The 24,134-nt window shown below is 52.5% G+C and overlaps 1 protein-coding gene across 1 annotated transcript in view; it reads left to right on the plus strand.

Moving 5' to 3' along the window:
- The first annotated feature begins 480 nt into the window (after nt 1-480).
- Nucleotides 481-24,134, plus strand: part of ZFHX3 (zinc finger homeobox 3) — a 151,678-nt gene continuing 128,024 nt past the window's right edge. The window contains exons 1-2 of the mRNA XM_081107850.1: nt 481-3,230; nt 8,270-8,766. Of these exons, the coding sequence (XP_080963976.1) occupies nt 524-3,230; nt 8,270-8,766 (3,204 nt within the window). The 5' untranslated portion in view covers nt 481-523. The remainder of the gene's footprint in view (nt 3,231-8,269; nt 8,767-24,134) is intronic.

A 24,134-nucleotide genomic window follows, 5' to 3' on the forward strand; every position in this document is an offset into this window, starting at 1 on the left:
GCTCCCCGGCCCACAGGCAGCGGGGACAGCCGGGGGCGGCTTGGTGCTGGCTGCCTGTGTGTGGTAGGGCCGCCCTCCTGTGTCCTCGGTGGGGCCCTCCTCCGCTGTGGCCGGCGCTCAGTCCTGGTGCTAACAATGTGCTTGCAAAGAACGGAAATCCAGCTGGTCTCCAGGGTAGAGCAGCCGACAAGCTGAAGACTCAGAGGGATTCTCCTGATGCCCCTGCGTGTGCTCCTGCTCCTGCCACGTCCCCCAGCCGTGACCCCAGCCATGACGCCTGGGGGCCACTGGCCCTGTGCGCGTCGGACAGCATGGGGCCAGCGCTGGGGTCCCTGCCTCCCCCGCGGTCTCCGTTGTGGGTGTGGACAGAAGCTGTTAGAGTGCTCTGTGTGGGACCTTAGCCTCGGCCCTCCTAACCTCTTTCCTTTCTCTCTCTCTTCCCCCTCTCCCTCTTCCCCCCTTGCCTCCGCCCTTCAGGTCCGATCCGTACTGGGTGCAATGAAAGCTCCACGCAGGCCTTACCATGGAAGGCTGTGACTCGCCCGTCGTCTCGGGGAAGGACAATGGGTGCGGGATCCCTCAGCACCAGCAATGGACTGAACTCAACAGCACCCACCTCCCCGACCAACCCAGTAGCATGGAGCAGCCCACAAGCGAGAACCACGGGCCCCTGGACAGCCTGAGGGCCCCCTTCAGTGAGCGCCTGGCGGAGAGCACCTCGGCCGGGCCCCCTGCCGAGCCCGCGGGCAAGGAGGTCAGCTGCAACGCGTGCGCGGCCTCCTTCGCCAGCCTGCAGACCTACATGGAGCACCACTGCCCCAGCGCGCGCCCCCCGCCGCCCCCGAGGGAGGACAGCGGGAGCGACAGCAGCGAGGAGGGGGACGAGGAGAGCGACGTGGAGAACCTGGCTGGGGAGATCGTCTACCAGCCCGACGGCTCGGCCTACATCGTGGAGAGCCTGAGCCAGCTGACCCAGGGCGGGGGCGCCTGCGGCAGCGGCAGCGGGCCCCTCCCCTCGCTCTTTCTGAACTCCCTCCCCGGGGCGGGGGGCAAGCAGGGGGACCCTTCCTGTGCGGCGCCCGTCTACCCGCAGATCATCAACACTTTCCACATAGCCTCATCCTTCGGGAAGTGGTTCGAGGGCCCAGACCCGGCTTTCCCGAATACCTCAGCCCTGGCGGGGCTCAGCCCCGTCCTGCACAGCTTCCGCGTGTTTGACGTGCGACACAAAAGCAACAAGGATTACCTGAACAGCGACGGCTCTGCCAAAAGCTCCTGCGTATCCAAAGATGTTCCCAACAATGTGGACCTGTCCAAGTTCGATGGCTTCGTGCTCTACGGCAAGCGGAAGCCCATCCTGATGTGTTTCCTGTGCAAGCTCTCCTTCGGCTACGTCCGCTCCTTCGTGACCCACGCGGTGCACGACCATCGAATGACCCTGAGCGAAGACGAGCGGAAGATTCTTAGCAATAAGAACATCTCCGCTATCATCCAAGGGATCGGCAAAGACAAGGAACCCCTTGTAAGTTTCCTGGAACCAAAAAACAAAAACTTTCAGCACCCTTTAGTTTCCACAGCTAACCTCATAGGTCCCGGACACAGTTTTTATGGTAAATTTAGTGGCATTCGGATGGAAGGGGAGGAGGCGCTCCCAGCCGGCTCTGCCGCCGGCCCCGAACAGCCCCCGGCTGGCATCTTGACCCCCAGCACCCTCTTGAACCTTGGCGGGCTCACCAGCTCGGTCCTGAAGACCCCCATTACCTCAGTCCCCCTGGGGCCTCTGGCCTCCAGTCCGACCAAATCCCCGGAGGGCAAGGACTCCGGGGCGGCAGAAGGAGAGAAGCAGGAAGGGGGCGACCCGGACTGCTTCTCCGAGAAGGCAGGGCCAGCCGAGGAGGAGGTGGAGGAGGAAGAGGAGGAGGAAGAGGCGGAAGAGGAGGAGGACGAGGAAGAGGAGGAAGAGGAGGAGGAGGAAGATGAGGGTTGCAAAGAACTCTTTCCCAGCGAGTTGGACGAGGAACTGGAGGACAGGCCCCATGATGAGTCCGGGGCCGCGGCAGGTAGCAGCAAAAAGGACCTGGCTCTCTCAAACCAAAGCATTTCTAACTCCCCCTTAATGCCTAATGTGCTCCAGACACTGTCGAGGGGCGCAGCTTCTACTAGTTCTAATTCCGCTTCTTCCTTTGTTGTCTTTGATGGTGCGAACAGGAGGAATCGTTTAAGCTTTAACAGTGAGGGCGTCAGGGCCAGTGTGGCAGAGGGCGGCAGGAGGCTGGACTTCGCTGACGAAAGTGCCAATAAAGACAATGCCACAGCACCAGAACCAAATGAAAGCCCCGAGGGGGACGACGGGGGCTTCGTCCCCCATCACCAGCACGCGGGCTCCCTCTGCGAGCTTGGGGTGGGGGAGTGCCCCTCGGGGAGCGGCGTGGAGTGCCCCAAGTGCGACACGGTCCTGGGCTCCTCCCGCTCGCTGGGCGGCCACATGACCATGATGCATTCTCGCAACTCGTGCAAGACCCTCAAGTGCCCCAAGTGCAACTGGCACTACAAGTACCAGCAGACGCTGGAGGCGCACATGAAGGAGAAGCACCCGGAGCCGGGGGGCTCCTGCGTCTACTGCAAAAGCGGGCAGCCCCACCCCCGGTTGGCACGAGGCGAGAGCTACACGTGTGGTTACAAGCCTTTCCGCTGTGAGGTGTGTAACTACTCCACCACGACCAAAGGCAACCTCAGCATTCACATGCAGTCCGACAAGCATCTCAACAACATGCAGAACCTGCAGAACGGCGGGGGCGAGCAGGTCTTCAGCCACTCGGCCGGGGCCGCGGCGGCGGCGGCGGCAGCAGCGGCCGCGGCGGCCAACATCAGCAGCTCCTGCGGGGCCCCCTCGCCCACAAAACCAAAAACCAAACCCACCTGGCGGTGCGAGGTGTGTGACTACGAGACCAACGTGGCCAGGAACCTGCGCATCCACATGACCAGCGAGAAGCACATGCACAACATGATGCTGCTGCAGCAGAACATGACGCAGGTCCAGCACAGCCGCCACCTGGGCCTGGGCAGCCTGCCCTCGCCCGCCGAGGCCGAGCTGTACCAGTACTACCTGGCCCAGAACATGAGCCTGCCCAACCTGAAGATGGACAGCGCCGCCTCCGACGCCCCCTTCATGATGAGCGGGTTCCCGCTGGACCCCTCCGCGCCCATGGCCGCCGTGACGCCGGCTCTAGGTGAGGCTGACTCCGTGTTTGTCTGTTCTGTGCTGTGACTGGAACGGGGGGAGACACTGAGAATAAGTCCACGTCCCGTGGATTCGGTCGGTTATTTTTTTTTCTTTGGTATCAGCTTGAGAGTCTAACAGTCAATACTTTTTCTCAGGAATCCCTTGAACCCTGTGTGCATAGGGAAAGTCGTATGCACTGAACAGAGACGTGACCCCACTCCAGTTCCGCAGGCCAGGATTAAAATTTAAGTGTTTCCTCTGCTTTTTTGGCTTCTGGTCAGCCTTCCTTTCTGTTCCCATTCTCTCTTTCTCTGTCTCTGTCTCCATTTGAAAAATCACCACAATTATCCAAAACTTTTGGATTCCATTAAATATTTATTGAAACTTACAGGAAACTGTAGCTGGAGTTTTAAATAGGAACAGCCATCTCCATAAGAGGAACGCGGGACGGGGGTGTACGTTACTCAGATAACCAGAGGCTGGCTCTGAGCCGAGCGCGAACCGCCCAGATAGGGCTCCGCCAGTTCCCCCGTGTGTTCCCTCAGGTCTCAGGGAGAGAGGCGTGTTCCTCTCTTCCTTATTTTGCATGTGTTTTTGGCAGTTAGTATACTTGTGAATTAAATGGCCCCGGGGCACACTAAGGAATGGTGTGATGGATGAAAATGAACGAATTCTGAAACTACATCAAAGAAAGCTAAGTTTTAAAGTCAGGGAGATCCTGGTTGATGGAGCCTTTGTTGCCATGAAGAACAACCCAGGTCTTGCGGGCTTCATGGGTCGAGCGTGGGACCCGAGGGTAGTACTTGGTGCCGGAAACCACGACTCGTTACGTACAGAGAATCATGACTGCTTTTGGGGAGAGCTTCTCGCAGCAAGAAAATACACGAATCAGTTTCATGAGGAGTGGTTGGGCCACTCCTGCCCCTGCCACCGGTGCCCCGGGCAGGCAGGGCCTGGTCTCCATCCCCTGACCGCTAACCACTCGGGACCAGTGGCGATGGACCGAATTAGGCAGCATCCCCTCCCCGGCGCTGGGATAAGTTGTTCTTGGCACCAGAATGTCAGCAAGTACCTTTATCCTGGCATGGTTTAGGTCAGCGCCAGGGGCCAAACCTCACCCCGGAATGCCTTTATGTGCATGGTGTTTTCGGGCTAATTGCTGCTGCTGAGTTACATTTCTAACAGTTAATTTGTTTTTCCGGCTGTGCATTTAAATCTGAGACCTTGCTGCTTTGATCTCGTTTTCTGTTTCGGAACATTGACCTGTTGATCCTTTATTACCAAGTGGTTGGAAGAAGTCTCCCTGGCTGGTTCATCGGGGATGCGGAGGGAGAAGCTGTCTTATTGGTCCCCAGAGTGAACCACAGGGATGCACATCAAGGGATGGCTTCAGCACGCTAAGACTTTTTTTTTTAAGCCTGTGGGAATTGGGGTTTTCTAGTCTGGAGATTTAAAATCTTGAGGAGGCAGATCTTGGAGTAAATCAAATATAATGTAGGTGGAATGAAGACACAGAAAATGGATGGGTTCATACTGAGCCGAAGTGAGATCTTTTTAATTACCTTGAAAACCAGTAATTCTGACGTAGGCTTACATGGAGAGGTAGAGAAATGTTTTGCTTTTACACCAAGTGTCTGAGTCCCTGGGGGCATTCATGCATTGTGGGCATATGGCAGATGCCAAAGAAATAGAAGAATGAATCTCTGTGCTCTGGACATACATTGATGATCTGCATTTTATTTCTTAAAGAGAAGAGAGCTCTCCCTTTTAAGGACCTAAGCCCGGCCAGCCAAGAAGGGCCCCTGAATTTCCAGTGGCTCTGCTTGTCAGCTGAGGTGCGTCTCTGCAACCTCCTGCGTCTGCCTTCGGGCCACAGCAGCTGGTCAAGATCAGACAAGAGCCACAGATGCTTTGTGCTAACACCTGAGTGGGTGCAGGTACCACAGGGCATGTCCAGAGGACTTGCAGTTTAAGTTTTGGGACCTCAGTAGACACGGATATATACAAATGAGAAGAGCCCTCTCTTTTGGTTCTCTCTGCAGCTCCACTGACGTTTCTGCAGGCCATTCGAGGGAAGGCCGTAGGTTGTTAGATATTCCTGGGCTCTGCAGGGGGAAATTGTTTTTGGTGAAACCCACTCCGGCTTGCAAAGTTATTCTCATACTTCCTTTGCCAGAACCTTCTCTGTGGTGATTTCCAACATGCTGATCTGGGATGCTTGCTCTCTAGGGGCCTTTAAGGAAAGGGTCGGCGCCGTTGGTCTGGGCTGGTGCGATTTGCCACCGTTTGCAGACAAGGTATAGAACTGAGGCCATCTCAGTATCCATCCAAACAGCCCCTTCCATTCTAAAGTTGAGCACAGCACTGGGAAGCCGGGAGCTCGTGGCGGGTCCCTGTGCTCCCCAAGTAGCCAGCCAGCCAGCCACAGGCCGCCTACATGGGGTTTCCAGGTTCTCTGCTGCTGCCTTTGAGTCTAGACCAGGGGTGGGCAAACTTTTTGACTCGAGGGCCACAGTGGGTTCTTAAACTGGACCGGAGGGCCAGAACAAAAGCATGGATGGAGTGTTTGTGTGAACTAATATAAATTCAAAGTAAACATCATTACATAAAAGGGGACGGTCTATTTTTTCGGTAGTTTTATTCATTTCAAACGGGCCGGATCCGGCCCACGGGCTGTAGTTTGCCCACGGCTGGTAGAAGGTATCTTTTCCCACAATGTGCCTCTGATGATGTGCTGATGGGCAGGCTCTTGTGCCTGGATTTAAATTTCCATGTTGAAGTCAGGTGCATGTGGGGAGGGGGCAGCCATTCCTTTCCAAGACCATCTATCCAGCGTGGCTCAAAAGTCAGCGCCTGCTAAGTTCTCCCTTACTGGGGCTCTCCTCCTAATCCCTGTGAATTCGGGCAGGTTCTACTTTTCGGGCCTGAATTAGTTCCTGCCAGTGCTATGGATGAGTAGCATTCTGAGCCGTGGTTTTGTTTCTCCAAGGTTTGGTGCTCCAGTCAGTCCCCCTCAGCTCATGGCTTCTCTGCTTCTGTCTTGGATTTGCATTTTGTTTTAAGAGCTTGGAGCGGGAATAGGGACTTTCTCCTCCGTGTGTCCGAGGACTTCTCATTTTCACGCAAGCATCCAAGTGACAGTCGAATTCCTCCTTAGAGCGATGTTGATAAGCCGAGGTTACATTTAAAAAGTGGAGAAGGTTTGCTGCTTCGGGTGGTTGGCATCAGAAACAAATATGTGCTTGCTCCTCGCCTCCCCCTCCGGCAGTTTCCGCTTCCACTGAACACCGCGTACATTTCATGGATGCTGCTTGGTCGCGGTCCCCAGGAGGGGGCAGAGCTTTTAGGCTTTTTTCCTCCTCTTTTTCTCTCTCGTCCTAAAAAGAATGTCTTCGTGATGGCTCCTCTCACCAGGGGAGATGGCAAGAGAGGAGACAAGCAGAAAGCTCCCCGTGCAGACTTCGGTGGCTTGCGAGGCTGTCCACGGACTTCAAACGCAGCCGGGCTGCTGTGTATAGCCCGCACTGATCTTCTGCTGGAGGTGCCCCGAGTAGTGTACATTTAAAAAATCATTTAAAAATATATGTAACGTCTTTTCTTGGATTAACCACTAGCTTGGGTTCTAATCAGTCATTAAAAGAAAAATAACCTCAGCCCGACCACATGTAAAAGGTCAAGTTTAAATATCAGTTGGGGAGAGGCAGGGGCGACCATAGCTCAAGTGTGCACGTGTTCAGGGCAGAGGCAGAAAATAGAAGCCCGGTGCCCAGCGTCATGCTTGACTGTACACTTCTGAGGAACGGAGGGAAGGCTGCTCTTCGCCAGCCTTTCTCGTGATACGAATAAGAGCGTGCAGCATTAATTTGCTGCTGGTAAGTGAGAGCCGCTCCCTGGTTTATGCAGGGCAGTGAGGGACCAAAAAATCACAGGGGTGGGGAGGGAATTGCTGAGCTTTCTCAGGCTCCCCCCCCCCTTTTTTTTGGAGGCGGAGTGGATGGAGACTGTGAACTGACCTTTGCATTTCACTGCTGATCCCACATCCACTTTCCAGTTCACTTCCCAGACCTTCTCACCTTGCCTGGCACAGCGGACGTGTGGGCATCGGTGGAGGGACTTGCTGGAGGCTCAGCGAGGAGAAGGCTGGCCCTGGCCTAAAGAGGAAGCCCCCTGTAGGGACACTGGCCAGCAGGTGGCTCTGTCCGAGGCTGACTTATGGCCAAGGAGAATGAGCCATTAGACCTCCGTTTCACGCAGCATGGGGCTCAGAAAGGGAAAAGATGGCACTTCCGGGGGGTGTGGGAGGAGCTGGCACCATTGACCGGCAGATGGGACATTGGTCAGTGGGACATGATAAGGAGATCTTTCCCGAAATCTCAGATTTAGACCTGCACTGACCAATACTAGCCACGTGTGGCCACTTAAATTTAAACGAATTAAGGGTAAATAAAATTTCAGTTTCTCGGTTGCACGTTAGCCATATTTCAAGTGTTCAGTAGCTACCTGTGGTCATGATGGCCATGTTGGAGGATGCAGATACAGACGTTTCCATCTTCGCCAAAGTTCTCCTGGATGGCGCTGCGTTAGATGAGATCTGATTCGCCATACAGACTTGGTGTTACAGATTGCAGCTGTAACTCATTTCTAACTTTTCAGGTTCTGAAGTTTCAGATCCTATTATGTCCAGTGAATGATGCTTATATCTATCTTTCCTTGCATCTAAGCGAGGGGCTAAATGGAAATATTCCAGAGATTATGGTTCCTGCCTCTTTCTAGGTGTTCTCCAAAGGAACACAAAAGCACCCATAAAGCCTTTCACAGATTTTAGAAAGATCCGAATGCATGAAGGTGATTTGTGTGTGTGTGTGTGTGTGTGTGTGTGTGTGTGTGTGTGTGGTTTTTCCAGTTAGTAGCACCTTGCAGCACTTGAAATGTGATCTTTTTTCTGCTTGAACCCAGGTGGTGGGGAGCGGAGGGCAGGGAGGTGCCCGGGTACGGCTGCAGCTGTGAGCCTGGCCGCTCATTCTCCTCTCCTCTCCTTCCCCACAGTGGGCGGTGAGATCCCCCTCGACATGCGGCTCGGGGGCGGGCAGCTGGTGTCGGAGGAGCTGATGAACCTGGGCGAGAGCTTCATCCAGACCAACGACCCGTCGCTGAAGCTCTTCCAGTGCGCCGTGTGCAACAAGTTCACCACGGACAACCTGGACCTGCTGGGGCTGCACATGAACGTGGAGCGCAGCCTCCCCGAGGACGAGTGGAAGGCCGTGATGGGGGACTCGTACCAGTGCAAGCTCTGCCGCTACAACACGCAGCTCAAGGCCAACTTCCAGCTGCACTGTAAGACGGACAAGCACGTGCAGAAGTACCAGCTGGTGGCCCACATCAAGGAGGGCGGCAAAGCCAACGAGTGGCGGCTCAAGTGCGTGGCCATCGGCAACCCCGTCCACCTCAAGTGCAACGCCTGCGACTACTACACCAACAGCCTGGAGAAGCTGCGGCTGCACACGGTCAACTCCAGGCACGAGGCCAGCCTGAAGCTGTACAAGGTAAGGGCCGGGCTGTCTCGGGGAGCAGCGGGTCGGGTCGGCTCCCTGGGAGATGGGCGAGGGTGGGTGACCCGGTGCGGGAAGGGGCGCTAACATCCGCTTCCTCGCGCAGCTGCAGTGGGTGGCAGGCTTCGGCTGGTACATGAGGGTTCTCTCCGTGGGGTGCCCCGTTTTAGAGGGGCAGGTTTTCTTGGCGGGAGCCCAGTCCTGTCACTTTGTTCCTCTTGCCCTTCGACTGTCTCTGCAGCCGACTTTCCTTCTGTCCTCACAGTTACCGTTTCCCAAGTCCTGGCGTTTGTGCGCCTGGGTTTCCCCCTCCCCCAGGAGCTTTCGCTCCCCTTGTCCATCCCATCTCATCGCTCCCTTTAAAAAAAAAATCTCTCCTGGATATTCTTCGGGTGCTGTGTACGTTTGTTCATTCGTTTGTTTGTTCACTCAGCACATACACACCTGCTGTATACCAGGCACTGTTCTGGGTACGTGCCTGCATCCGTGCACAAAACAGACGAAAATGCCTGCGCTCCCCCAGGAAGTGCGTGCTACACACCATGAATAAGTGAGGCAGGAGGCTAGACGGGGAACTGCTACGGGGGAGGCAGGGTCAGGCAAGGGGGCTGCTTTGTTCTTTCCCTGGGTCCCCCCCATCCTCCTTTCTCTTCCGTGTATTTTTATTCCCTTTTCCAGGCTTCTCCCATCTTCCTCCTTTTGTTCTGTCCTCTCTCCCCTTCCTTCATTCCTCCTTCCTGCTCCTTTAACCCCTCCCCGACCCCTCCCGGCTCTCTCTCCGCCCATAGACTGTAAGGAGGAGCTGGTGTTCAGATACTGTAAATAGTCCTCTCACTCTCTCGGCAGAATTGCTCCAGACACTTCTATTGATTTTCACTGGACTTAAAGCCTCACCTTTTTCTCTAATCATCCCGTAATGGCTTTAGTATGAACAGTCAGGTACAAATCGCCATAAATCTGCCCAGCCTCCCTCCGCATACCATCCACGCCCTCACTGCCTCTTCCCCTTTCCTCCCTGTATTGCCAGTCTCTCCTTTTTCCTTCCACATGGGGTCTCAGGTCTTTGGGCCAAGGAGGGTCGCGTTTCTGCTGATCCTGAGCTGCCGTCATCCCCTGGCGATTTTCAGTAGAGACTCTGGTGGGGAAGACTTCCGACCCACCCCACATGGTCTCTGGGACGTTGATGCCTGGAACGCGTTTTACAGTTGCTCGTTCTCAGGCTGGCGAGAGGCCTGTGTAGCATTGGATGCGAACCCATTTTAGGGAGAGGAGGAGAAAGCAGGAACCAGGCAGTGGGAATAGAATGTTCTGGAGTGACAGCTGACTCCGGCATGGAGGGGCTCGACTGGTGCCATGGGGAAGGCCTGGACACCACGTGGCCAGCCCCCTTGTCCTAAGTGATCAAGAACCTCGCTGGGTGGCTTAGTGCTGTGCCACCTTGGAAATAAAAGGCTCTTTGTGGTGAGTTGAAATTGGAGGTCTTAACTGGCCACAGGGTGGTGCCGATGTGGTCAAGAAAACCTGATGGAAAAACCAGTGGAAAAAAGTTTCCAAAGGACCCCACTGAGCAAAATCAGTACAAAGGACTCGGTGTGGCCACGGAAGGTTGTGTGCAACTTTGATGAAGGTCGTTTAGAGGTGGCATGAAGCCAGTCTCCTCCATCCAAGGGAAAAATTGCTCTTCAAATTATAAAATGTGCACAGTGGTGATTAACTCCACGCTCCGTCCTCCAGTAAGAGTATACCAGGCTTTGCTTCCAGAGGGCCGGGGGCCAGGAGGATTTGCTGAGAATATCCCCTCTTGGGACCCGAACCACTTCCACGAGTCACACTGAGAGTGGGGTTTGAGGCGGTTTGCCGGATGGATGTGAGGGAAACTGTGTGTGTCTCCATCCTCCTCCCTGGCCTTATTTTTTCATTAAACATTTTTTTAATATATTTTTATTGATTCCAGAGAGGAAGAGAGAAAGAGAGAAACATCAGTGATGAGAGAGAATCATCATCGATCAGCTGCCTCCTGTACACTTATACTGGGAATCGAGCCTGCAACCTGGGCATGTGCCCTGACTGGGAATCGAACTGTGACCTCCTGGTTCATAGGTCGATGCTCAACCACTGAGCCACGCCAGCTGGGCCATCTTCTTTTTTCTTTTTTTTAAAGGGCGCTCAAAAAGGGCGGTGCAGGTGGAAGGGCCATAGGTTTTGGGATGCAGGATGGCACATGGGAACCAGTGCCTGAAAGAGAGGTGCCCCAACAGGGCGTTTGGCTGGCACACCCTGGGCGCGACCAGCCCCTACACTCGGGGCAGAATTCCCTGTGTCATCAGTCCGGTGTCGTTCGTCCTCGCTTGCAGGGCTCTGCGGAGGGGGTAGGGCGCTCTCCCGCCCACTTGGGGCTGCCACAGGGACAGGCCTGTCATTGCAGCGTCCTCACCTGGCCGTTCCATCCCCCAGTGAGACGAAGACAAACTTCCCCTGCCCCCGAGGGGCTCCCTCTCCCAGGGTCCCGGGGCTTCGGGGTGGGGACTGGAGGTGGTTTGAGAGCGAGTTTTTCTCTCGGCCCTGGTGTGGCCTGTAGTAAATGGAGATTGATTGCATGTTATTTTTCCTCTTGCTAATGTAATCCATTAGCCCAGCACATGCATAATCAGTTTAGTGCACAGTTAACTGGATGTAATCGAGTTCTTTACTGTCTGCTAGAGAAACAGCTCCAGATGCTCCTGACCGGGGAGGGCGCCCCGCTTCTCGCGCAGCCCTCCTGGCTCACCCCTTCCCAGTCCCCACCCCACCCCACCCCACCCCACCCCACTTGCCTGGCAAATTATTCATTATCGGTCAGGGAGACTCCCTGGCTTGCTTTCTGCTGCACCTACTCAAGTGGCCATGATGGATGGGACTTCCTGATAGGCCTCCCACCCTCTCTTTCAACTGAGGCTTTTATTCCCTCCTCTTCCTTTTTCATGTTGGAGGAGAGAGCAGCGGCCTCGGGAGATGCAAGCGGAGGCGTGGCTTTCCGGCTTGTCATTTGACCTCACTCCTCACTCCGGGCCAGAGTCACTTCTCCGGGTGTCATAAACGCCAGAACACAGGTTGCTGTTCTGGGACTGAACTGCCTGAAAATGTGAGGGAATTTCTAATCCAGACACGAGAGAGAGTTGGACTCATCTGCAAAAACACCAACAAACCAACAAAAACCCCAGAACCGAGTGACATGATCTCTGTTGCCTGGAATTGTCTAGTTTTGATTATTGTGTGAGAGCAGCTTTTAAATGGAGGTTGATGTTCCATGAGTTCTCCCTCCCTCCCTGCCTCCTGGGAGTGTAAGGGTGTGGGGCTGGGAGTGTAGGGGCCCCGACAGCGGACAATGTGCCCTTTTCTCTGAACTGCAAGCTTACTTTTGTGGAGAGCTCACGACTGAGTGCCTGGCATGAGTTTTGTGTGACTCTGGCCCAGCCCCTAGTGGTCACCTTTCCGGATCCTCACACCGGAACATGGGACATCGCGATGGATCAGAACAGCAGGCAGGCCATCCAGCTTAGCGGCTGGCTCTTGGTTTCTCTCCACAGCGACTCAGCTGAGCCCGAGTGGAAGGGTGCTATGGAAAAGGTGCTGGTCTCTCAGTAGGGCTGCAGTTCTAGAGCACGAAGCATGCACCTTTCTGCTGCTTCACCCTGTGCGTGTGGGACCTGCACCCTCCCTGCCACGGAGGTGTGGGTGCCCTCACTTACCTGAAATAGGGGAGCGGCAGATATAGCAGCCTCCCCCTTCCCTCCGTATTCACTGGGATGCTCGTTCCAAGACCCCCAGTGGTTGCCCAAATACACGAAGTTTTTTCCTATACATACATACCTAGAATGCAGTTTAACTTAATAAATTAGGCATAATAAGAGATTAACAACAACTAATACTAAAAGAGAGCAATTAAAACAATATGCTGTGATAGGAGATGGATGTGGCACTAAGTAAGGGTCACTCGACCACAAGCCCTGTGATGCCAAAGCGGCTGATCTGATGGCCAAGCTGAAGTGACTAACGGGTGGGGAGCGTGTACAGTGAGGATGTGCCGGACAGAGGGATGATTCACATCCCAGACCGGCTGGAGGAGATGATGGGGGATTTCATCACCCTACTCAGCACAGCGTGCAATCTAGAACTTACGGGTTATTTCTGGAATTGTTCATTTAATACTTTTGGACTGTGGTGGGCTGTAGGAAACAAACTGCGGACAAGGGGGGACCGCCGTGCTGACAGACACCTGCCCCTTGCTCCATGCTTAGCCGAGACCCCGAGTCCAGTGCGGCTCCGGGGCTAGCGTGAGCTCTCCCGTGCTCATCTGGACGGCGCTGCTGCGCGGCGTCCCTGGTGAGCGGTCTGAAACGCGCCGTGTTTTCTGCTGCGGGGGGGAGGTGCAGAAAGGGCAGGTGGCGATCAGTGCACACCTGCCAACTATTAGAATCTGGTTTCCACTTTGATGTTTTTCTTCACCTGAGAGTCATTGGAATGGAAATCCATCAACTTGAGCAGATAGATTAAGACCCCACCAGAATCTATTACTCAAACAGTTCCCAGCTGAAGTTCCTTTGATTGGGCCAAGCCCGAAGGTTTCATATTAATCTTAAATTAGACACAAAGACGGTTGTCTACCACCGAGTTGGGTCTGGGCCCCATGTGGGCTGCCTTGGGCCAGCGAGGCGAACACACGGCGAGATGCCAACTCGACTTGGCTTAAAAGTAGGAGTTCGGCACTGACTGACGGAAAAACACACCCAGACTTTCACTTCTGCCATCCCGTTAGGGTGACGCAAGGCCAGGGAAGGCAGGAAGAGCCCCTTGGTCAGACTCTGCATTACTCTAGACTCTGTCTTCTCCGTTCTTTCCCTGACGGGTAAGAAACTTGTTGGCATTCACGCCCCAAGCAGGGCCGTAGACTCACTATAGGCTGCGTGGACAGATTGCAGAATATAGACGTCAGATATTTGGTTTGCAGTCTGCATCCCTCATGCGCCTGTCTGGGTGCAGGGAGGCTGGGTTGGGGTTTTAGGAAGACAGCTGCGTGGTTCATGCCCAGAGGTTGTGACTGGTGGCCTTTGTTTGGTTTGGAAAGAAAGCGTATAAATCCTCCGGCGAGCCCCCGCCCTCCTGGTCCTCTCCGCCCTGGCGTGGCCAGTGTTGGAAGCGCTGGTGTGAGTGTCATCTGGTTCACATCGTCATTCTGGAACCAGTTTCCTCAGTCCTTGTTTTCTCATTAGGATGACTTTTTTTTTTTTTAAGTGCATACTTCTGCCTTCTTCTCCTCATACCTTGATGCCTTCAACCAAAAATGAAAGGAAGGGAATGTTTTCGTGTGGTTGATTTAGAAGGTGTGAAAGGCCAGATGTTTGGGTAAATTTCAGCACATTTAGCCTTCATGCCCTCCGTCTCCTGGAGCAGCTGTGGGTCTGAAGTTCATTTCCCCCACTTAATGGCTGGCCTTACGGAGGTGGGGCTCCTGCAGCTGGGCTGGGAGGCTGCACATGGGTCCCCAGGTCATGGCCGGGGAGCCCCGGGTAGCTCAGGCAGGGTTTCTGGCCACAGTTAACGTCAGAGGTACTCTGGGGAGATGAAAAGATATTTCTTTTAGAGAGAGCGCCCCTGTCCTGAACAAGTTCATCCGTTACTGCTATGGTGACGATGGCCATCCTGTCGTCAGTGTGTGCAAGGCTGGCTCCACACTGCAGAGATGCCCGGTCCTCACCTCCATCCAGAACCATCCCACCCACCTGCATCTGCATCCCCCCAATGGGTACTGTTTTTGTCAACACATTCATTCTGCCCGTTGGCTTTAAGCACAAGCTTTTGACTCTACATTTCTGACACCACATAATGGAATTGAAACCTTACTCGATGTGCCTGTTTTTTAAAAGTCCAGTGCTGTATATGCCACCTGTGGAAAAATTAGTTTTACAACCATTAACGATAACACTTTTCTCATTTTTCTAAAAGCTTTTGGTATTTTTGTTTACTCTCTTGTTTTTGTGAATTTCTCTTTTTTGTGGATGGTAAAGGTAAGCCCCTGTGAAAACACTATGTTCTTAATTATCTCTTATGAGACTAGCATAATACGGTACCGTAAATGTAAGCTAATAATAAAATGTGTTTTTCTTATTTTTATGGTAAAAATAATTAGTATGTGTAAATATGTTCACTGGAGAACATTTGAACAATTCAGGAAGAGAAAATAAATATTAGCCTAATCTTAGGATACATATATTTTTTAAAAATATGCTTTTATTAGATTGAGAGAGAGAGAGAGAGAAAGAGAGAGAGAGAGAGGGAAGGAGACAGAGAAACATCGATGTGAGAGAGAAACATGGATTAGCTGCCCCCCCCCCACCCGCCCAGACCCAGGGATTGAACCCAGAATCTGGGCATGTGCCCTGATGGGGAATCAAACTGGCAACCTCCTGGTGCATGGGATGACACCCAACCAACTGAGCCACACCAGCCAGAACATACAACATATTTTTATTTCCTTCTTTTCGTATAACTTAGGCATTTTACAAAATTGAACCTGAGCCCTTTCTGATATCTTTAAAAGTATTTTTCAATAATTTTTTAAATGGAATTTTTTTTTCTACTCTCCTACTCTATTTTCCAGAAGCAAATCACTGTTCTATTTAAATTGTATCCTTCTTTTTCTGTGTTTATACTGATGTACATGATTATGTACATATACACACTGTTCACTTAAAAACCTTTATAGACACACTAGAGGCCCGGTGCACGAAAAGTCATGCACTTGGAGGGATGGCGTCCCTCAGCCCTGCCTGCACACTCTCACAGTCCAGGAGCCCTCGGGGGATGTCCGACTGTCACTCAGCTTATGGTGCATCTGAATATACAGAAACTTTTCACTTGTGTGACGTCCAATCTGTTATGCTTCTAACTTTTCTCTTTTCTCGGGGAAGCTTTTTTTCTTCTTCTAAATTATAAAATAATAAAAGTGACAGCTAACACCTAGGCAGTGTTTATTACAAGCCAGATACTGTTATCCCGGCTTCCCATGTATTAATTTGATTTCATCTTCTGTTAATATGCCTATATTCAGATGGGGAAACCGAGGCATAAGCTAGTGAGTGTTGTTGGAGTCAGGGCTCAAAACTAGGCGATGGGCATTACTTGATCAATATCTTCCTCAGTATCGCCCACAGCCCCAGCTGTGTCTTTAACCCACGAGGAATGGCCATTGTGGGGGCGCTATAGGGCTCCTGTTTTGAGTATTGTGTGACTTAGAGCTGCATTCTCTTTCAAATTGGATGGTTGATTGTCCAATAATTCCTTCAGCAGCCATCCTCGCTCGCTGATGTGAAAAGCCACGTGTATGGTGCCCGGGTCTCTGAATCTAGCGGGGCGCCTCTTGAACAGTCCAGGCACACCGCGGTGTTTGCCGGAAGCACCCAGGAGCAAGAAGAGGGGACAGAGGGACAGCTCTCCTTCCCAGGCGTGTGAGGTCTTGGGGATGACGTGCCCTCCTCTCACCTTTCCCTGTTCCTCCAGCGCGCTCCCCAGGGCCGGATTTCTAGGATTAATTACCCTCCTCCAATTCACTGGGACGAAGGCGGCTCTAGGAGAGACGGGCTTGGGAAAGGGACCGAGTTTCGAGTTTCTTAGTGTCCCTTAATGGAGACTGTGGGTCTCGTTCATACTCTCTCTCTCTCTCTCTCTCTCAGGCCAGGGAAAAAATACTAAAAGTCCTAAATGTTCCCTTTTCTGAAGTTCTTACTAGGGTAGCGTGAGATGACTGTATTTTCTTTGTGAGTGGTTTGCAGGCCCAGGTGGTAGGTCGGCTCCTCTGGATGCCAAAGAAGCTGTTTCGCGGCCCTGACTCAGGCGGAGGAGCAAGGAAGTCTAATCTCAGAAATTCTAAGAACTGCCGCTTTGTCCAAGTCCTTGAAAGCCTCCCCAACCCCAAATCCTCACGCTAAAAGCCCTAGATCTTCTGGTGACAGAAAAATCTCAAACTGTCAGTCGCCTGCAGTCCACCCCCACACAGAGGATAAGCCACACAGTGGAATTCCCTGCACGGATGCCACCTGCTGTCTCAGGGGTGGTCCGCCACCCTCGGCAGAGTTTCACCGCCATCACTCCGACGCCCCCACATTCCAGAGGAACGCCACGTGTCATAGTTGTGCCAGGCAAGCCCGAGCTGGCAGCAAAAGGGTGCCATAGAGCAGGGCCAGGGCGGGAACCCCGTGCCCAGCCCTTCGAATGTGCCCAGGACTCAGACTGAAAGGACTTGATAGAAAGGGGTGTATTTGCTGAGATGGAGTCCCAACAGGTGTTTCTGGTGTTCTGTTTTGAAAGGGAAATTGGGAGGGAATAATTAAGCAGAAACCTTGTCAGGAAAAGGCAAACTTTTTACATAATTACATAACACACCTGAACCATGCTCTTTATTCTGTTTTCAACAACTTGAAAGTATAAACACTATTGAAGGGTAGGGTGGGAAAAGCTGTTACTATGAAACCATTTTGGTGGTACGAACTGGGCCTTTTATACTTTGACATTTGATAATGTCAGGTTTCCATCACTTAAAACAAACAAACAAATAATCAGGATATAGTACAAAAGTTAAAGACAGCTCGGCTGGCATAACACAGTGGTTGAGCATGAACCAGGGGGTCACAGTTTGATTTCCGGTCAGGGCACTTGCCCGGGTTGCAGGCTCCTAGTAGGGGGGCTTGCAGGAGGTAGCCGATCAATGATTCTCTCTCATCATTGATGTTTCTATCTCCCTCTTCCTTCCTCTCTGAAATCAATAAAAAATATTTTAAAAAAATCTTCAAGGACAAGAAAACCTACTGCTCACAGACATGCCGGAGGTTATTAACACCAGCCACCCCGGGCAGTGATCCCAAGGGCACTAGAAACACCCAGTGGAGGCCTCTGGGCAGGGTCAGCAAATTCAGCAAATAAAAACATGGAATACCCAATTAAATGTAAATTTCAGATCAACAACAAACTGTTTTTTATTATAAGCATGTCCCCTAAAATATCATTACGGTATCTCCTTGTCTGGAATCCATATTTAACCAGGATCCTGTCACTGTGCCTGGCATGACCCCACCCCTGGACGGGGAAGAAGTCCCTCGCGGTGTCCCGCCAGCAGCCTCCAGAGACAGGTGGCTTCCCAGTTGGTAAAACTTCCTTTTTTTCCCAGTGGTTCCCAACAAAAGAGGAAAATTACAAACGCCTCCAATGATGATTTCCAATTTTTGTTATTTATAGAAAACTGTCATATCAGATTTTCACATTTTCTACATTAAATAAAGTGCTTTTCCTATAATGAAATCTGAAATTTTCTCCAGAGCTATTTGCTAAAATTTCTTTTTCAGTAATTTGCCCCGTTATTTCCTTTGACTGAAGTGCCTTGGAGCCACACGGTTCAGGACGCCCCGTGGAGCCGACGGCCTCTTCGCCAGGCGTGTCCCCACTCACACGCGGCTCCTGGGCTCCGCCTGCAGCTCCCGCTGACGTGCAGGTGACGGAAATCACAGCACTCGAGCTGGCTGTTGTGCAGGGAAGGCCCCAAGTGTCCACCACCTGCAGGACACTAGTGGGAACGTGGAGGGAAGATTCGAATTGGGCTAATCATCAGGAATGATCAGGGAACTTCCTCTGGGACCTGCGTCCTCATCCTGTAAATAGCAAACTAGTGAGAAGGTCGGAAATGTTTATCTACTGCGAGTGTTTGATTTGTAACCTGTTAATTGGCAGGGCAGGCTCCCAGGCCCCGGATGGCGGCCTCCAAAGCATATCCATGCTCTTAGGTCAACAGTTGTAACCACCATTTATCCGCCGGGACGGCCCGTGGATGGGATTTGTGGACGGAGTTTCACATCCACGTGCCGGCCTGTTGCGTCTTTCTCCCTCTCGGCTCTTTCTGGTGACCGGCTGGTTCCTGAGGGCTGTTGGGCCTTTGTAACCACTTTTGGGCTGACGTCTGGATTTCCTGACGGCCTGTGACACTAGGTCGTCCTTGCTTTCCCGTCTCTCGGAACGAGGCAGAGGTATGGCCCCAGGGACCGGCAGGTCTGTGCTGGGCAGCGTCCCTGCACCTGTCCCCTCACCCGCTCTCCTGCTGCTGGTTTGGACCCCAGCATGTAGGAGGGTGTTCCCTGGTGTGGTCTCTGGGACACGCATTCCTGGGAGAGGAAGGGATTTCTCCCCCTGGGTCGGCACCACTCTCTGGGTGCTGACTCCATGTAGACTTGGGCTCATGCGTCCGTAACGTGTCATTTGAATAGCTGGTCTGCGTGGGGAGCCCCTGGCTCGCCTCCAGCGCGGGAGTCGCCGAGCCGAGGCGGATCCAGAGTCATCTCCCCCCTTCGTGGTGCTTCACGTTTCCGTTTTCCCCTCCTGCCAGCCCCTCTCTTGTTTTCGAAAATCATTAAAGATGAAGGAGCTTGGGGAGCTTTCCTAGCCCTTCCCGTCAGCCAGGCCCAGAGGCTCGGGTCCTGGGGCTGTTCCGTGTCCGAGACGTGAGTCAGCGCGCGGCTCCGCAGCCAGCTGTGGCGTGGAAGCGCCGTGGGAGTGATTTGGCTGGAGGCGTCTGCTTGTGTGTGTTTGTTCGCTTTCTGGTTCTCAGATTAGGATCTGACCATTTTTACTATTTTTCTTTTGCTCAGACTGGGTTCCCATTAGTGGTGGCCACAGCTGCCAGCGTAGAAGAGCAAACAGTTTCTCCAGGGACCAGAATTCTGTGCTTCGTCCAGTCTTTCTGTGTCCAGCATAGAATCCGCCTCTCGCTCTCCATCTCTGTTCTCTCGCGGTAATTCCTGCCTCTGAGCCTTCGGTGCCTGAGTTCATCGGAGGTCCAGACTCGGGCATCTGCCGGTTTGTTCTGAGCCGGCGGGTTCTCCAGTCAAGCTTCTGGGGATGACTTTTCCTTTCCGATGCTCTGGGTCCCAGAGGACCCCCCAAAGTCCTGCTTCTGCATTCTGACCGTCTCCCACAAACACTGCCACAGGCCTCCCTTCTCTGCCTGGCCTGGCCTCTTTTCCTCTTGGAGCGTGGCACTTGGAATAAAGTCTCACCTGGGGAAGTCTCAGACAGCGGCGACAAAGCCCCGCTCCGCCGGGGAGCCTAATTACACAGCTAATTAATCCAACAGATGTCATTGTAAGTGCTCATTTCTCCGTAATTTGGATGCATGCATCCCACATTGCTGAGAGAGGCTTTGGGCCTATTGCATAACGTCTTTTTTGTCGGACTTTAAAGACTAGCATGTTTCCTGGTCAGTCTTCTCATGCTGTAGCGAGACATGTCTTCCAGTTTTCCAGAAAGATCTGCTCCAGCAGCTGCAGATGGCATCGCTGTCCTGGGTGCTTGTCACACCCCTTGCACCGAGCTGGTCTCTGTGTCGTGCGTTAGTTTGTTGCTCCACCTGGTTTGTGAGCCTCTTCAGAACATGGGCTGCCGTAGCCTCGGAGGGATCGCTCAGGAGTTCAGCGCCAGACAGGTGGACGCCAGCACAGGGTCACCAGCTTTCCCCTTCACCTTCTCTTTTCCTGAAGCAGGTTTGTTTGTGACGAAAGTAGGTGAAGAGTGTCGGAAAGGTGCCATTTTGATATGAGAGGGTAAAAGCATAGAGCCTGTATGGTTTGGTTAGTGAAATTGAACAACTCCTGGGTGGGACAGAGAAGGGTCCTGGGAGGTGGAGGAGGGGTGTCTGGAAGCAGGGGGAGGGGAGGTGGGGTGGGAATGGAGCAGGCAGGAGGGCAGGCGCTGTTGTCTGCAGGTGGGCGATGGGGTACTGCTTGTGGCCCTGGACCTCAGGCCTCAGGCTAGAGCCTGTGCTCAAGGAAGTGGACTGGTTCCTAGTGAGGGGGCACCTGCCCGAGGCCACACTGACCGACTTCTCTCTTGTGCCAGTCATGTGAGTGAACTCAACATACTTCCTCCTAATTAATCACTGGATCCAGAAATCACACATTTCACCACGGATGTGATGGGACCCCAGTGTCCTCCTTGTCACCAAATCCATCGGCCATGTCCTAACCCCACGTGATCTCTCACAGCCGTTGCCACCTGTCCCCCGCCCCTTCTCTTCCTCCTCCTCCCTTGGCTTCTGTGACACCATCTCCCAGTTCCTCCAGGCCGCCTCTGGCCCTCTTCCTTGGTCTTCTTGCTGGCTTCTCTTCTGTTACTTAATAGTAAATGTTGGACTCCCCAGGGCTTGGCCCAGGCCCCTTCTTTCTGTTTATAACTTTCCCTAAGTGCCTAATTCACTCCAGTGGTTTTAAACATCTGCCTTCTGCTGACACTCAAATCTGTATCTCCAGCCGTTACTGGACATTTTCATTCAAATGTGTGGTGATGGATTCCTCGGACTTAACGTGGTCTGGAGAGAAGTCTTGGTGACTTCCCCACCCACCCCCTCTCTCCTCTGGGCTCCTGCCTCTTGGTCAGGGCCACCACTGGTCTACCATTTGCCAAAAGACAGGGAGTTGTTTGTGAGCTGCTCTTTCTCTCATTCACCTATTCCCAAGCTCACAATAAGCCCCACAATATGTCCCCGGCATCCAACCATTGTCTGTAACTGTGCAAACTCTCTCCATGCTTCTGTTCTCGTCCCGTACAATGTACTCTCCATACGGTGATTCTATGACGAGGTACGTCAGGCCCTATCATTTGCTGCCAAGAGCCAACCATGACTTTGCGTCCCATGTAATGTAAAAGCTGAGTTCTGTCCTGTGGCTGGCAAACCTCCTTGTGGTCTGGACTGCACCCACCCTGCCAGCCTCATCGTGTAACACCCTCCCCGTTGCCCTCTGCACCCCACCTCACTGCCCTTCTTCCTGTTCCTTCAGCATGCCAGGCGCGCACCTGCCTCAGGGCGTCTGCACTTGCCGTCCCACTGCCGGGAACGCACTTCCCTGGCTTTGACCATCATCTGTCTCTCATGAGATGTCTGGTCCTCGGAGAGGCTCTCCCTGACCGCCTACCCTCAAGTAGCAACAGCGTCACTTCACCCAAGTTCACTGCTCTGTGTTGACAGTTACCTCTTTTTCTTGTTTGTTGTTTATTTATTTGTCTCACAAAAGATCAAGGGCCTTGGTTGTCTTCTTAATGGCTGTACCCCTGGTGTTTAGAACAGTGTCTGACACCAGCCCCGTTAATATTTACTGAATGACAAGCGTACTAGCAGAATGTGCCCGTGATTTTCCTCCTGCCATCGAATCTGGTGCAGTGGCTCTGCCTGAACCCTTTCATGAGTTAGAGTCCAAATTCATATGTTCAAGTAAAATGAACGTCCCGCGAGGACCAGAGCATCCCAGAGCTGCTCACAGCCGTGTCACTTACCATCAGCTTTGCACAGAGCTTATTTCTGCATCGACCCGCGGAGAAAAAGTCCTGGTACAATGGTGAGCTTGTGCCCAAGTACTTTGAAAAGTCCCCCATGCAGCTGGCCTGGGCTCTGTATCCCAAAACATTCTGCTGACCCCAATCACAACACTTTGTACTCAACAGTCCTAGAGACTGATGATGTTGGAGACAAATTACTGGCGCTTTCCCCCTTTTACTTAGCATTGCAATCCGTCATATGGTTGCCCTTCTCCTCTACTCAGTTATAAGGTCCTTCATAGCAGTATCTGCTTCTTCTCATCCAACTATGCGTCCTTCCCAGGGCCTTGCAGACACTTGAGTGCCAATAGGATTTGATATCCAAGCATGGATCTTAAATATGGAAATATAAATATTGGGCTCAGCCCTGAAAAGCCTACTCCTTCTGTTCACTCTCCAACTCCCTGTCTGTGTCTAAATGATGCTAATTAGTCCCAGATCTGGTTGTTCCCGGGAGAACCATGTTCCTGATGGCAGAACACAGCCTCAGTAAGAGAGGAACTCCAGTGTCCTCCTCTCCTCCTGCCCATGTTCAAGCCACACCTCTTCCAGCACCTGCCATGTGCAGGGCAATGTACTAACATAAGGGCTGTGGCCCTTAACTTCATAAACTTTGTTGACTGTGACCCAAAAAAGAGATACATTTTACATCAGTGAGTCAGCACATATAAATAAGTATTCTGCATGTGTAAGTTTTATTAAATAATTTTATCCTTACTGCGTGGCTGCATTCTGATGCTTTCTGTTTTATCCTTTCTGTTGTCTTACACAAATGCTGGTGGTGGTGATCAAGGCATTGACTTCATATTCCACTAATGCAATGACCCATATTCCACTAATGGCAGGACACCACCCATGTACGAATTTGTGCACCAGGCCTTTAGTAAAAGTACTAAAAACCCCATAAACATAGTTAATACTATATATACATGCTGAAATATTTGTGGGGGACAGTGCACTGGTGTCTGAAACATTTTCTGAAATGCATCAGAAACATTGGCTACATTGATAGGTGTATCAGTGGATGGATAGGCATACAGCCAAGTATTAGTTTAGCAGCTAGGATCAGGGGTGGGCAAACTTTTTGACTTGAGGGCCACAATGGGTTCTTAAACTGGACCGGAGGGCCGGAACAAAAGCATGGATGGAGTGTTTGTGTGAACTAATATAAATTCAAAGTAAACATCATTACATAAAAGGGTACGGTCTTTTTTTTCAGTAGTTTTATTCATTTCAAACGGGCCGGATCCAGCCCACGGGCCGTAGTTTGCCCATGGCTGGGCTAGATGGTAGGTATATAGGTGCCTACTATATGATTACCACCCCCACCCAAGCTCTTCTCTGTGATTGAGAACTTCCATAATGCAATGTGGGGGTGCAGTACTAAAAGCCAGTGGTTAGATGTACTTGCCACCCTGACCTCCACCGCACAGAGAGAGGCTGCGTGTTTGACGTGAGGGCTCTTCTCCCCTCTCCTCTGCCTTCCCACGACATGGAGAGAGCGGTATTGATGTGCTGCTGTGTCTGTGAAGACAGGGCTCAGGTGAGTTCTGCTTTTCACCGACGGGCACACATTTCACTAGCAGCAGAAACATCGCCCAGTCAAGAGCTCTCAGACCCTGCAGGAGGGGCTGGGGAGTCCAGTAGGCTCTTGGTCCTTCCAGAAGTCTTGTTTCACTTACTCATGCATCCATTGGTTGATTCTTGAATGTGCCCTGACTGGGGATCAAACCCGCAACCTTGGCATTTCAGGACAACGCTCTAACCAACTGAGCTACCCGGCCAGGGCCTCATTCCAGGTGCTGTGAATGCCAAGTAGATGCAAGGCCCTAGAGAACTTCGAGGTAGGGCACCTAAGTGTCTTAGGGGACAGACACCTAGGTAGCTCTTCAGATTTCAAAGAAGGAGTGGCTCCCCGATGTCAGGCTGCCTGGGCGCGAATCCCAGCTCCTGTCCTTCGCGGCTGCATGGTGTTG

Source organism: Myotis nattereri (assembly GCF_964212035.1).
Source record: "Myotis nattereri genome assembly, chromosome: 15".
NCBI lineage: Eukaryota > Metazoa > Chordata > Mammalia > Chiroptera > Vespertilionidae > Myotis > Myotis nattereri.